General features: G+C 36.4%; 2 protein-coding genes across 3 annotated transcripts; one reads left to right on the forward strand and one right to left on the reverse strand.

The window, feature by feature from the left end:
• Positions 1-1,591: 1,591 nt before the first annotated feature.
• Positions 1,592-4,299, reverse strand: LOC145036126 (uncharacterized). Its single transcript, XM_078984603.1, has 2 exons — positions 4,057-4,299; positions 1,592-3,434 (listed from the first exon to the last, which is right to left on the reverse strand). Exon 2 carries the CDS (start codon positions 2,807-2,809, stop codon positions 1,592-1,594), a length of 1,218 nt encoding a protein of 405 aa, XP_078840729.1. The 5' UTR covers positions 2,810-3,434; positions 4,057-4,299.
• Positions 4,300-6,645: 2,346 nt separating this feature from the next.
• Positions 6,646-7,436, forward strand: LOC145037430 (uncharacterized). 2 transcript variants are annotated; one of them, XM_078986076.1, is made up of 2 exons: positions 6,646-6,949; positions 7,124-7,436. In XM_078986076.1, the coding sequence occupies exons 1-2, from the start codon at positions 6,736-6,738 to the stop codon at positions 7,255-7,257; spliced, it is 348 nt and encodes a 115-aa protein (XP_078842202.1). In that variant the 5' UTR covers positions 6,646-6,735; the 3' UTR covers positions 7,258-7,436. The 2 variants fall into 2 exon arrangements, with proteins under 2 accessions (XP_078842202.1, XP_078842203.1); XM_078986077.1 differs by having other exon boundaries at positions 6,648-6,949; positions 7,127-7,436.
• The last annotated feature ends 5,739 nt before the right edge of the window (positions 7,437-13,175 follow it).

Consider the following 13,175-nt stretch of genomic DNA (forward strand, 5'->3'; position numbering starts at 1 on the left):
ATATATACATATGTATATATATGTGTACGTATACATGTTTTATACTTTATTTTAGTACGTAAATATGCTATTATAATTTGTAACTCGTTCATACGAACTCCATTTTTGACGTTCTTTATATCCGCGCGTAGGTGGAGACGTACTCTACAAATTTCGTTTAGACTCCGTCGGCTAATTTTGACTTTATTTTTAAAGTTATATTTTTAACAGGCCGGGACATGATTGGTCCGTTAAAATCTCATAACTTCTTTATCCGACGTCCATTTTCATCTGTCTTTTTATCGTTACGCTACTAATAAAGAGATCTTAGATTCTTGTTTAGGTTGTGTCGGCTAAAAATCAATCGATCTAAAATTCGAATTTCGGGCTGTACACCGCTAATCCGAAACTTCGAAAAATCATAACTTCTTCATACGAAGTCAGATTTGGGCGTTCTTTTTATCGATGTTCTTAGTTTAACATATTCTACGACTTTCGTTTAGAGCGCTAAGGCTAAATCTCTCTCTATCATAAATTTACTATTTACGTCTTCCGGTGCCGTGCCGGTTTTGCCGTAAAACTTCGGCGGGCCATAACTTCTTCGTTATAACTCGGATTTCGGCGTTCTTTATATGTATGGAAACCTTGTGACATATTCTAAAACTTGGTTAAGACTATTCATTCTAAATAATATTTTGTCGAAAAGTCATTTTTGACCCCTATTGCCTTTAAATTGACTAGCCCGGATCTGGGGGCGTTACAATTATCTCCCCCTTAGGATGATTACGTCCCGGAATCATCAACGAAACAAGGATCGTATAATGACTCCATACGTCATCTCTTCATCCTAGGTAATAATTATAACTTCTTTATTCCTTCAAGTCTATCTCTTAGACTTATTGACTGTAAGTAGTACTTGATCGTGCACCTGCTCTCTACCTCACACTAGACTTCAAATTATGACCTATCATTATGTGATGCACGTTTAGACTTAGGTCTCTTAGAGTTAAATTCTAAAATAGACTATGACTTCCTTCATGTTCTAATGTGATATAATCACACTTTAACATGTAGCGTTTCTGGCTACCAACTTCTTTAACAACGAACGCGATACTTCTATTGATCGCTTTGATTTCAATTGTTTGGTTTAAGTCGGATGCTACATTGAACTTGGTTCCCTGAACCACGCAACATACTCATCGTAGTCGGACTCAATTCGGTACGACCACTAGGGTCGGATATTAACAATCTTTTTAGTCATTATCGAAACGATGGTAATGACATACTTGAAAAAAAACAGAATCAGTTACTAGCTTCTTGGTAACCTTGTGACTTTCCCTGATCCAAGTGTGAGTCATGTGCTTCCGGTAGTATAGGCCTCTACTACCATTCACACCTACTCATACTCGTCCCAAGTATTGTCCCGCAGTCTCTCCAAGTCACCATACAAGAAAAAAAACAACTTAACACATCAGATAACAAAACAAAGGTTTCATATTATTTCTTGAAACGATTACATATGTGTTTAAGTTCACCCTAAACTATGCCTCTAACAGGCTACATCATATGATTCTATGGCTACATTATAACTCGATCCTTGGATGTCAAGCCGTCATTCCTGAATCCTCGCATTGTTATCTGCTTCGTCTAGGATCATATGAAATGCTCTTGCCTTCGGTTTTGGCGGAATGTTTGGTTTTTCCGCCTCTTTCTTTTTCGGGCAATCCTTAGCAACATGCCCTTCTTCACGGCATTCATAACACACCCTTTTGCACTCGTTGGCGTAATGTCCGGTCTTCCCACACTTGTAGCAAGTCACTTCTTCGCTACATTTCCCAAAGTGATTCTTTTTGCACTTCTCGCACCATTTCACTTTGTTTCCTCCTCCGCTAGACTCCTTTGAACCAGACTTGATCTTCTTATTGGGCCTCGTAGATTCCTCAAACTTCCTCTTTTCGCCAACCTCAATCTTGTTGGCAGCTCTTCCCTTAATCATATCTTCCACAGACTTGGCAGCCCAGATAGCTGCCTCCAGAGTAGGTGCCTGACGCACTGGCACCGCGTACTCCCATGGAAGTCCCTTTGCGTACTTGTCGATTTTCGTCAGCTCATCCGGAACAAGACGCAAGGCAAACTCCATCTTTTCTGTAAAGTTGTTCGTGTATTCATCGATTGACATGCTTCCCTTCTTCAGGGTTAGAAACTGGTTCTCTAGCTCAAGCAGGTTTTGAGCTGAGCAGTACTTTCGTTTGAATTGCACCAGAAATTCTGCCCATGTCAGTTGCAGGGGCTCATTAGGGCTCAGAGTCTTCCCCAAGGTATTCCACCAACGTACAACACTTCCTCGAAACTGACGCACTGCAAATGTGGTCTGTAGCTTCCCTCTGCAACCGCATGTCATGAAGGCTAACTCCATCTCTGAGATCCAATCCATGACCCCGATCGGATCCTCCTTTCCAGTGAAAGTCGATGGCTTGCAAGTCAGAAAATCCTTGTACTTGCATCCATTCCTCTCGACTTCGTCATCTTGGTTGTTTTGTCGAACTATTGGTGGGTTGACTTGACCAACAGTCCCACTGTAGTTTCCTTCCTCAGTCCGCCCTTCGTTCAACTCGGGCTGTTCGATCTGAATAGTGGCTTCCTCACGATTTTGCTGGAGCAAACATCTAGTTTCCTCCATTTGACGATCCAACATCGCTTGGATCATCGCTTGCACTCCGGCCATTGTGACTGGCTCAGCAGCGGCTTCTATCACCGGTATTTGCTCAATCACTGGGGGTTGGTTTCTGTTCCCATTTGCATTCATGTTTCCACTACGGGTTCTTGCCATCTTGATCTATACACCGAATAAGGTGAATCTAGATCTTTACTTAGGATTGATGGTTAAATCATCCTTATCACTCCGAAACGTTTATATGCTAGTTCTAATATCGTAGTCGTACGTTTAGAATCCTAAACACATAAGGTTTCCAGATCCGGTCGGCAACAGACCATAGATCCGAACAACTAACAGCATATCAGGCACAAGTATTTAGCACATAAAAGCATTTTAGGCACAATTCCTAAAATAATCTAGTGCTCACACCTCACAATCATCGCTTAGCATTCTAAGTTTAAGTCTAGAAATAAATCCATATTCCTAGTTCGCTTAAACTAATGCTCTGATACCAACTGTGACATCCCCAAAAATCACGGCCAGAAAAGACCGATTTTGTTTATGCTTTATAAAAATCAGAGTACTTCATTTTATAAAAATGTTGCGGAATTTGTTCCCAGAAAAACATGGTAAATACGTTATTAAAACATTTTCGATGAAACGTATTTATTTCATTTTAAAACGTTTGGGATGTCATCGTTAATACAGAAACATAAGCATAAACAGAACTTACAATTATTTACACTAGTGATCTACATCTCTTTAAATCTCTCAGTGTATTGTGACTTCATATCAACACCTGTGATAAAAATAAACTGAGTGGGTCAGGTTGGGAAACCTGGTGAGCACATAGGGTTTTCAACCCACAATAATATAATTATTTTTTTTAAACATCAAACAATCAACCCAATTACCCATTCCCGTTATCCTCACATTACATCCCTAAAACATCTAACACAAAGGACCTAGTCAAAGGACTATCATTGGGATGGAGTATATCTGGTGAGCACACAGTTCACACAGTTCGAATAAACACACAGTTCGAATAAACACACAGTTCGGTTAAACACAAAGTTCAAATAAACACCTACAGGTTGCGAGCCTGTTAGTGTTCCACTGGACTATCTAGAATAGTCCGTGGTCGTCATCTATACTCCGCTAGATGACTAGATCATCAAGAACATCTATAACGAGGCATCTCATTATTTCATTTTATCACACAGCAACTAATACATCTACCCATGTCTTACCCAACACATTCTGTAGATATAAAATACATATACAGTTTAAATCATTGAAAACATGTATAAAACGTTCATCCAGCATAGATAGCAAGTATACAGATAATATACACACACAGCACGTAATTTATATAAAATACTTCATATCTATGTGTAAGCTGAAAGTAACTATGCACTCACTTGAAAAGGTGGTGATTCCGAACTCAGACAGCGCTTCGCTTCTTAAATAGAATTTTCTTCGACGAAACAAGGGGGTTTTAGCTAGGAGTCGGGCTCTGCAGGGGCAGAACTTCGTCGCTGAATCTTTCTAAGAAAGATTCGTGCAGCGCTTCAGCGCTCACCTTACTATACTAAACTACAGAAAGAGAAGTCGAATCACGAGGGACCGAAATGCTCGGGGGATAAGGAGAGAAAGACTCTTGAATCAAGAGAATGGTGCAAGAAATATGAGAGCCCAAGCCTCTTATTTATAGTAATTGAATTTACAAAAACTACCCTCCATAATTACTTAATGACCTTATAGTTATATAAACAACTAAACACCCCTCTATAATACTATTTTAAATGGATTTAATGATATTTGTACTAAACTAATGTCGAAAGAACTCAACATTAGTCTTATAATGACCGCATTGTCGATACCTTTCTAATGATATATACATATGTATATATATGTGTACGTATACATGTTTTATACTTTATTTTAGTACGTAAATATGCTATTATAATTTGTAACTCGTTCATACGAACTCCATTTTTGACGTTCTTTATATCCGCGCGTAGGTGGAGACGTACTCTACAAATTTCGTTTAGACTCCGTCGGCTAGTTTTGACTTTATTTTTAAAGTTATATTTTTAACAGGCCGGGACAGGATTGGTCCGTTAAAATCTCATAACTTCTTTATCCGACGTCCATTTTCATCTGTCTTTTTATCGTTACGCTACTAATAAAGAGATCTTAGATTCTTGTTTAGGTTGTGTCGGCTAAAAATCAATCGATCTAAAATTCGAATTTCGGGCTGTACACCGCTAATCCGAAACTTCGAAAAATCATAACTTCTTCATACGAAGTCAGATTTGGGCGTTCTTTTTATCGATGTTCTTAGTTTAACATATTCTACGACTTTCGTTTAGAGCGCTAAGGCTAAATCTCTCTCTATCATAAATTTACTATTTACGTCTTCCGGTGCCGTGCCGGTTTTGCCGTAAAACTTCGGCGGGCCATAACTTCTTCGGTATAACTCGGATTTCGGCGTTCTTTATATGTATGGAAACCTTGTGACATATTCTAAAACTTGGTTAAGACTATTCATTCTAAATAATATTTTGTCGAAAAGTCATTTTTGACCCCTATTGCCTTTAAATTGACTAGCCCGGATCTGGGGGCGTTACAGTACTCATTTGGTCCCTTTCCTTTTTTTTGTATTCAATATACCATCGAACTTGTTGTTTGTGTTCACTATAACCCTTTTGACTGGCTTTTGACTTGTGATAGCTGGTTAAAGGGTTATGGTGAACACAAACAACAAGTTCGATGGTATATTGAGTACAAAAAAAAGTAAAGGGACCAAATGAGAATAAATTCAACAGTTGGTTACTCTCCTGATTCATTTTCCCTTTACTCATTTACAGTAAATCTCACGTCATCTCCTACTGATATTAATGACTATGAGATTCATTCTTGTTTCTCTTCAAAACATAACCCACGAAAGGACATTATTCATACATGTACAACTTTGTAATGCACTTGAATATTTATTAGAGGAATCTTGACTAAGCAGACACATTTCATGACTACATTTACATTTCCAATCAAATGATTTATCGTATCATGGAGTCTAGACAAGTCTAGAAACGAGTGGAATCACAAGTGTTGTGATTTTTTAGTTACTTAGCTTTAAGATTGAACTCATGGGATAAGATACAACATCAATATGTACAATATCATGCTGCTTTTGTAGACACGTCACCATAATGTTGTACATATTGATGTTGTATCTTATCCCATGAGTTCGATCTTAAAGCTAAGTAAACTCAGAAATCACAGCACTTGTGATTCCACTCGTTTGTAGACTTGTCTAGAACCCATGATACGATAAATCATTTGATTGGAAATGTAAATGTAGTCATGAAATGCACCTGCTTAGTCAAGATTCCCCTAATAAATATTCAAGTGCATTACAACGTTGTACATATATGAATAATGTCCTTTCGTAGGTTATGTTTTAAAGAGAAGCAAGAATGAATATCATAAAGTCATTAATATTAGTAGGAGATGACGTGAGATTTGTTGTAAATGAGTAAAGGGAAAATGAATCAGGAGGGTAACCAACTGTTGCATTTGTTCTCATTTTGTCCATTTCCTATTTTTTTTGTTTTTTTTTGTACTTAATATACCATCGTACTTGTTGTTTGTGTTCACCATAACCCTTTGACCAACTATCACATATCAAAAGCCGGTCAAAAGGGTTATGGTGAACACAAACAATAAGTTCGATGGTATATTGAATACAAAAAAAAGGAAAGGACCAAATGAGTACAAACGCAAAAGTTAATTACCCTCAAGAGTCATTTTCCCTAAATTGACAGTGTTTTTGCGTTTGGGGTTTGGAAGATCAATAATACAAAAACAAATTCTAAGGTATATTTATACAAAAAAATAAAAGAAAATATGAGAATGAATAAAATTGGAAACTTGCTGAGAGTACATGGACCAATACTGCAATTCATTGATTTCCAAAGCATTTAATTGTGTATCACATATAAATTATAAAGCCCTCGTTGATTCCCCCAAACCCTAACGAACCCCCTTTTCATATCGCAGCGACTTGAGGCGGAGAGAAGAGAAAACTAGCAACCATGGCGAAATCAATGAGATCGAAGAAAGAAAAGAGATTGAGGGCCATTAGAAGAGAGATGGTCGAGCCCTTGTACGAGAAGAAAGAAGAAGCAAAATACGCCGCGCTTGAAGCTGCACTCAACGCACCAAAACTCCCTGTTCGTACTCGGCCGGACGAATCAACCTCTATGGATGCCGCCGCCGTCACCACCACGACCTCCAACGCCGATATGGGTACTTCTTCCTTCTTCACCTACCTACTTTTCTCTCTGCTTAATTAGTCGAATTTGCTTTCTGTCCATCTTTGTAATCATGGATTATCAATTTCTTCGAAAATAGATAAAACTGCTGTATCAATGGATGTTTCTTTACATTAATCTTTGTTGTCTATACTTGTATGTGATTTAGCAGATGTGGAGATGGATGAAGGCAACCAAAGTACAAAATCCTTGAAACCAATTGGTAGGAGGATGAAAAAGAAATTGAAGCTGAGCAAAAAGAAGTATCGTGGTAAGGGAAAGATAAGGAAGAAGAATGTTTAGTGAAAATACTTTATCACAGTTCTCAATTCCAAATGCCTTGTCAGTTGTTATGACAAATCACTGATAGTATGTCCTTACTTTGAACCACAAGCGGGAGATTAGTAGAAATCTTTACATTAGTTGAGTTTTGTTGTATGAATATGTTTTCTCTATGGCTCATGATCTTGGTAATTTGTTTATCATCAGTTATCACACTCTTATTTTTTTCCTGCAAACTGCTTATGGAATTGGTTAGGGTGGGTGGAGGTAAAATGCTTTACGAGTTGTCTATTAAGTGAAAAAACCTAACTAGATTAAGACCTTCATTGGTGTGAATAAGCTAGCTTTTTTTTTTTTTTTTTTTTTGACTTATAGCAATTTGCTATTTGGTGATTTCCATAAAACGTAGCATATCATCGCTTGTATGTATACAGTATACATAAGGTTTAGGATTGTTAATTTAACTAACACAACTGGAAAAATGGTCTTATGGTTTGTATTTTTTTTTTTTTGTGGTTTTGACCCAAGCCCCAACTATTTTAAATTGGAAGTTCTTTTGATCTAATTTGGTTGTGTATTTGCTCCCTCTAAACATTAAAATGACTATAATAGCCTTGATTTTATTTTTTTTAAATTTTAATACTTATTTTATTTATTTTAATAATTTAAAATAAGAGAGGACTAAAACCACAAACTAACTCAACACTAATCCATAAAATTAGTGTTTAGACCAAAACTAAAAAAAAAAACATGCGACGAGGACATTTTGATAGTTTTGTCTAACTAATAAGTATCTTTATGAGATGTTTACACCTTCCATGTTGGATCATTTAAAATATATTTGCAATGCCATTAAGCAAAAAAGAAAGACCGCCTGGATTTTGTCTTTCAACTTTTGTAAAAACCTGCAAATGTAATATATTATTTTTTTAAATCAATCTATGAGTGGTCTTAAGGGAATGGGGGTGCATATTCCTTTTAATAAACATATTAATTTTTCAACCGATATATATATATATATATATATATATATATATATATATATATATATATATATATATATATATATATATATATATATATAGGGTTAGGTTCATGTGAGACGGCTTAATTTTGTGAGGCCATAAGATGCATTTTTTTTAATTTTTTTTATTTTTTTAGTTAATTCAAGTTCCGAAAATAATAATTAAAAAAAGAATTTTTTGATTATTCCATTTATTTTGTATTTTAAAATTATTTTTAGAATATGTACAGTGTAATATTCTATTTAGAATATTTCACGTATTTTTTAAAAAAAATGGGTTTTTTTTTTATTTGTTTTAGTTAATTCAAGTTTCGAAAATAATATTTAAAAAAACTTTTAGATTTTTCTATTTATTTTACATTTTAAAATTATTTTTTAGAATATGTCACTGTATTATATTTAGAATATTTCACGTATTTAAAAAAAAAAAAAAAACGAGAATTTTTTTTATTATTTTTTTTAGTTAATTCAAGTTCCGAAAATAATATTTAAAAAAAGAATTTTTCGATTTTTCCATTTATTTTGCATTTCAAAATTATTTTTAGATTTGGTCTCACGATCTCACAAAATTAGAATGGTTTCAAATAAACCTGAACATATATATATATATATATATATATATATATATATATATATATATATATATATATATGTGTGTGTGTGTGTGTGTGTGTGTGCGTGTTCAGGTTTAAATGAGAACAAAAAAATAATAAGAACTCTAAGAACCTCTAATTTTAGCTTATAAAGAGTATTTTTGTCACAAACACATTATTTCATATAAAATTTAAAATACTAGATTAAAACATCAGATCTGGAAAAGCTCATTCTCCCTCTCTCTCACCAAACATCTCTTCCTCTCCCTCCTACCTTTGGTGACTTTCCACCACCACCTGCCACCTCCAGTGCCGCCACTAACCACTGCCACCACCTACTTTCGGCAGAAGAAACATCTACCAGAGCAACCCAACCACTCTTATTGTCACACCCCCAAACCAAGGATGGCGGAAACGTCCGGGGGTTGAGGACTTCATGTATAGTATCATAACCACAATTTCAATAGTAATTTAAGCAAACACAACCAACATATATATAATTGAAAAAGTTACATCACTTGTATGAATTACATGTTTCAAAATCAATTACAATATGTTGACAAAATATGAAAAGTTTGACGTCTTAACGTCCCATCCTCAAAAGCACTTGATTACCTGTTTAGTGTTTTCCTGAGAATACGAGTTGTTTGAAAAGTGTCAACACAAAGGTTGGTGAGTTCATAAGCTTTTATTAATAAACTTAGTAGAAGTCTATCACATGTAAATATCGCGTTTGTGTCAGAAAAATCCGATATTTTCCTTGAAATCCGAAAAATGTAGCCTTATAACCAAAGACTAAAATGTATAAGAAATCATCATTTCTTAGTAGAAATGTCGTGAGTTTAAAATGATATGGAAAGTAAATTTCTTTATCAACCTAAAACCTACTTCGGTTTTATGAAACCCCGTAAACTTTATGAATTGTTATCTCCCTAGGTGAGTCGCTATAATCATACTGTGACTATGTGAACCTGCCACAACGTTTCTCAGGCGTCGCGAAAATGAAATGACATTTGTCACCCGTAGACCTGCAGGTCCTACTGTAGCTAGCAGCAAGGTGTGGGGTGTCAAACCCAATATAGATCTATATACAAGTATCACGTTCTCCCTCAAGGAGATTTTGATTATAACTACCAGGAATTATATCCCGCACTCGGACGTACGGGGAGAGAGAGTCTCACAACATAGGTTAACAAGTTTACGTGAAATGTGTGTGGATATAAATCTTTCTTGTATGAATGTACCCTTTTTGTACGAGTGTGTTGAGTGATGTATCATAAACTATACCTATTATAGTTTATCTAAAATGTATATAATATGTATGAATTCTTTTTATGGAAATGTATTAGTGTTGTGAATTTATCCAACTATACTTTTTATAGTTACATAATACGTGTTCTAAATGAATGAATAATATTTAATATGAATGACTTAGTTTCAGTTCACAATGATAAACTAACAAGGAAACACATTCAAATATTAGAACTTATGATTATACACTTTGCTCAACATATTAAAAAGTGTTATGATATTTACATGCTGTTGGCTAACTTTAGCAATTTTGCCCAGTTTTGGAAAAATCATAGAAAAATCATACGAAGTCGAAAACTAGATCCGTAAATTCTGAGAGTTCACAAAATTTGTCTAGTTTACTCATAATTTTTATCACGATTTTTAATGACCTCCAACTTGGGTGAAAATATCCATAATCACAGACTGGTCCGGATTGTTGTTTGAAATGATAGGCAGTTTTGTAAAAGTCACCATAAATTGTAGAAAAATCGTATGGAGATGTGCAAGTAGTCGTTTTAAAGCTACAAACTTGAAATATTTGTACCTTGTACACTTTTGAAAACAAAAATGTTTAAGATGCCCAAAACAGTCCGTGAATGGAGTTGAACTTTTCTGATGAAGGCTGTTAGAAAATTTTAATTATGTTCTTAGTGTTTTAACTTGTATTCCCCCCCTGAAAACTTGAGAAAATATGAAAATGTAGGGGTATGGACTCACCTTAAGTGATTTCAGTAGGTAAGTGTTGAAGAAGAGAAGTGTTCAACCCAAGAACACTTGAAGAATCACTTGAAGATTCGAAGATCTAACACAATTATGAGAGAGTTTGTTTAAGATATCCATGATTTGAGTGGAAATAAGTGAGATAATCATAAAGAGAATGGATTATGCTTACCAAATGTGGAGGAAAAACTCAAGATCAGCCCTTGAATCTCGAATTTCTAGAGAGAGAAAGTGAGAGAGGAAAGAGTTTGATCTTCTTGTGAAATGAGAGCAAATGAGAGAAGTGAGGAGAGAGGATGAATATTCAGCTCTCAAAAACGTGGTTAAGAGTGATAATTGAGTGGAAAGGACATTGATGTGACCTAGGTAAGGTGGGGAGGTGTGGCTGGTCATAGAGTGGGTGTGGGAGTGGTTGCTTGTGTTATAAGGTAAAGCAAAGTCAACACTCCACCTCTTTGTACTTTACCCACTTGCTTTCATTATTTAAATAAAGATTTTTATGAAAATATGATTAAATTGTGAATATTTAGGGTTTATTATGTTAAAATATGATTTTGGGTGAAATTCCCACGTTAAAATAATTAAAAACGGGCCTTAAACGCAAAACTACGCGAAAACCGGGAGAAAATGAGTTCCCAGCGAGACCTCTTGGTCCTAGGCCGAGGTTCGGTCCCTAGGCCAAGACTCGATCCATGCTGAGGATTGTAGCCGGAAACGAACAGAGGGAAACGAAGGGGCGAGGAGGTGAGAAACGAGAAGGCGCGAACCGGAAGTGAGAGGCGAAGGCGAGGGTTCGGTCCGGCGATGAAAGGCGAGAAGTCAGAACCGAACGAACTGTAGTGAACAGTAGTGAATAGTACCTTCGGTTCGGTTCTTCCAGGGCGAGGTTCGGTTTCGGTTAGTGGTGAAAAGTACCTTCGGTTCGGTTCTTACAGGGCGAGGTTCGGTTTCGGTTAGTGGTGAATAGTACCTTCGGTTCGGTTCTTCCAGGGCGAGGTTCGGTTTCGGTTAGTGGTGAACAGTACCTTCGGGTTCGGTTCGGCTCAGGAGGGTTCGGTTCGGCTCCTCTTGCTCTCAGTCCCTAAGAGGACCTTCGGGTCCTAAGAAGCTTCTCTCTTGGTTTCGGTTTCTAATGTCTATTTTTCTCGTTTTTACCCCGTTTTAAGCTGTTTTTGACACGGTTAAGCGTCGGAATGACCCGGATGATTCTAAAAAGTTACGGGAACTATTTGAGAGAGATTCGGGAGAGATTTCTCACACTTGGAGAGATTTGGGAGAGATTTGACATTCTTGGAGAGATTTCTCATACAAAGAGATATTTGCGAGAGTTTTCACATACTTAGAGGGATTTGGGAGAGATTTGAGATTCTTGGAGAGATTTCTAATACAGAGAGATATTTGAGAGAGATTTCGCATACTTGGAGAGATTTGGGAGAGATTTGACATTCTTAGAGAGATTTCTCATACAAAGAGATATTTGCGAGAGTTTTCACATACTTAGAGGGATTTGGGAGAGATTTGACATTCCTGGAGAGATTTCTAATATAGAGAGATATTTGAGAGAGATTTCGCATACTTGGAGAGATTTGGGAGAGGTTTGACATAGAGAGAGATAGTGTGGAAACGATTGAGAGAGGTTCCATGTGGGATAGTTGTGAGTGTCCGGAATCGAAATGCATGGTTCGTGAACCCTATTAAGCCTTGTTTAAGGATCTTACACATTCCCGATGAGTATGCAACATTGTTTTATCGGTCTAGTTCATTGATTAGAACTAGGGTTTAGGAAATTTTTAACACAAGACTTTTCTCAAGTGATGTTTTCCCATTAATATAGCAAGTTATACAGTATGAACATAACACAAACCCTAATACACAAGGTTTAATCGAGTTGACCGGTCTTGACTTGATGACTTGACTTGACTCAAGATTGACGATTGTCACATCATCCCCCCGTTAGAGGAAATTTCGCCCCGAAATTTAAATTCGGCTGGGAACTTCAAGGGTTTGGGAAAAGATGTGGATACTTTTGCTTCATTTGATCTTCTCGTTCCCAGGTAAACTCAGGCCCTCGTTTCGCGTTCCAACGAACCTTCACTATGGGAATGCGACTTTGTTTTGTTCTCTTGATCTCTCGATCCATGATCTCAACGGGTTCCTCCACAAAGTGGAGATTTTCATTAACTTCGATTTCTTCGAGTGGTACTACGAGTGTCTCGTCAGACAGACACTTCTTTAAGTTGGATACGTGGAAGGTAGGGTGCACATTACTAAGTTCTTGTGGTAGTCGGAGTTTGTACGCCACAGGACCA

Source organism: Lactuca saligna, chromosome 3 (genome assembly GCF_052625555.1).
Source record: "Lactuca saligna cultivar CGN05327 chromosome 3, ASM5262555v1, whole genome shotgun sequence".
Classification (NCBI taxonomy): Eukaryota; Viridiplantae; Streptophyta; class Magnoliopsida; order Asterales; family Asteraceae; genus Lactuca; species Lactuca saligna.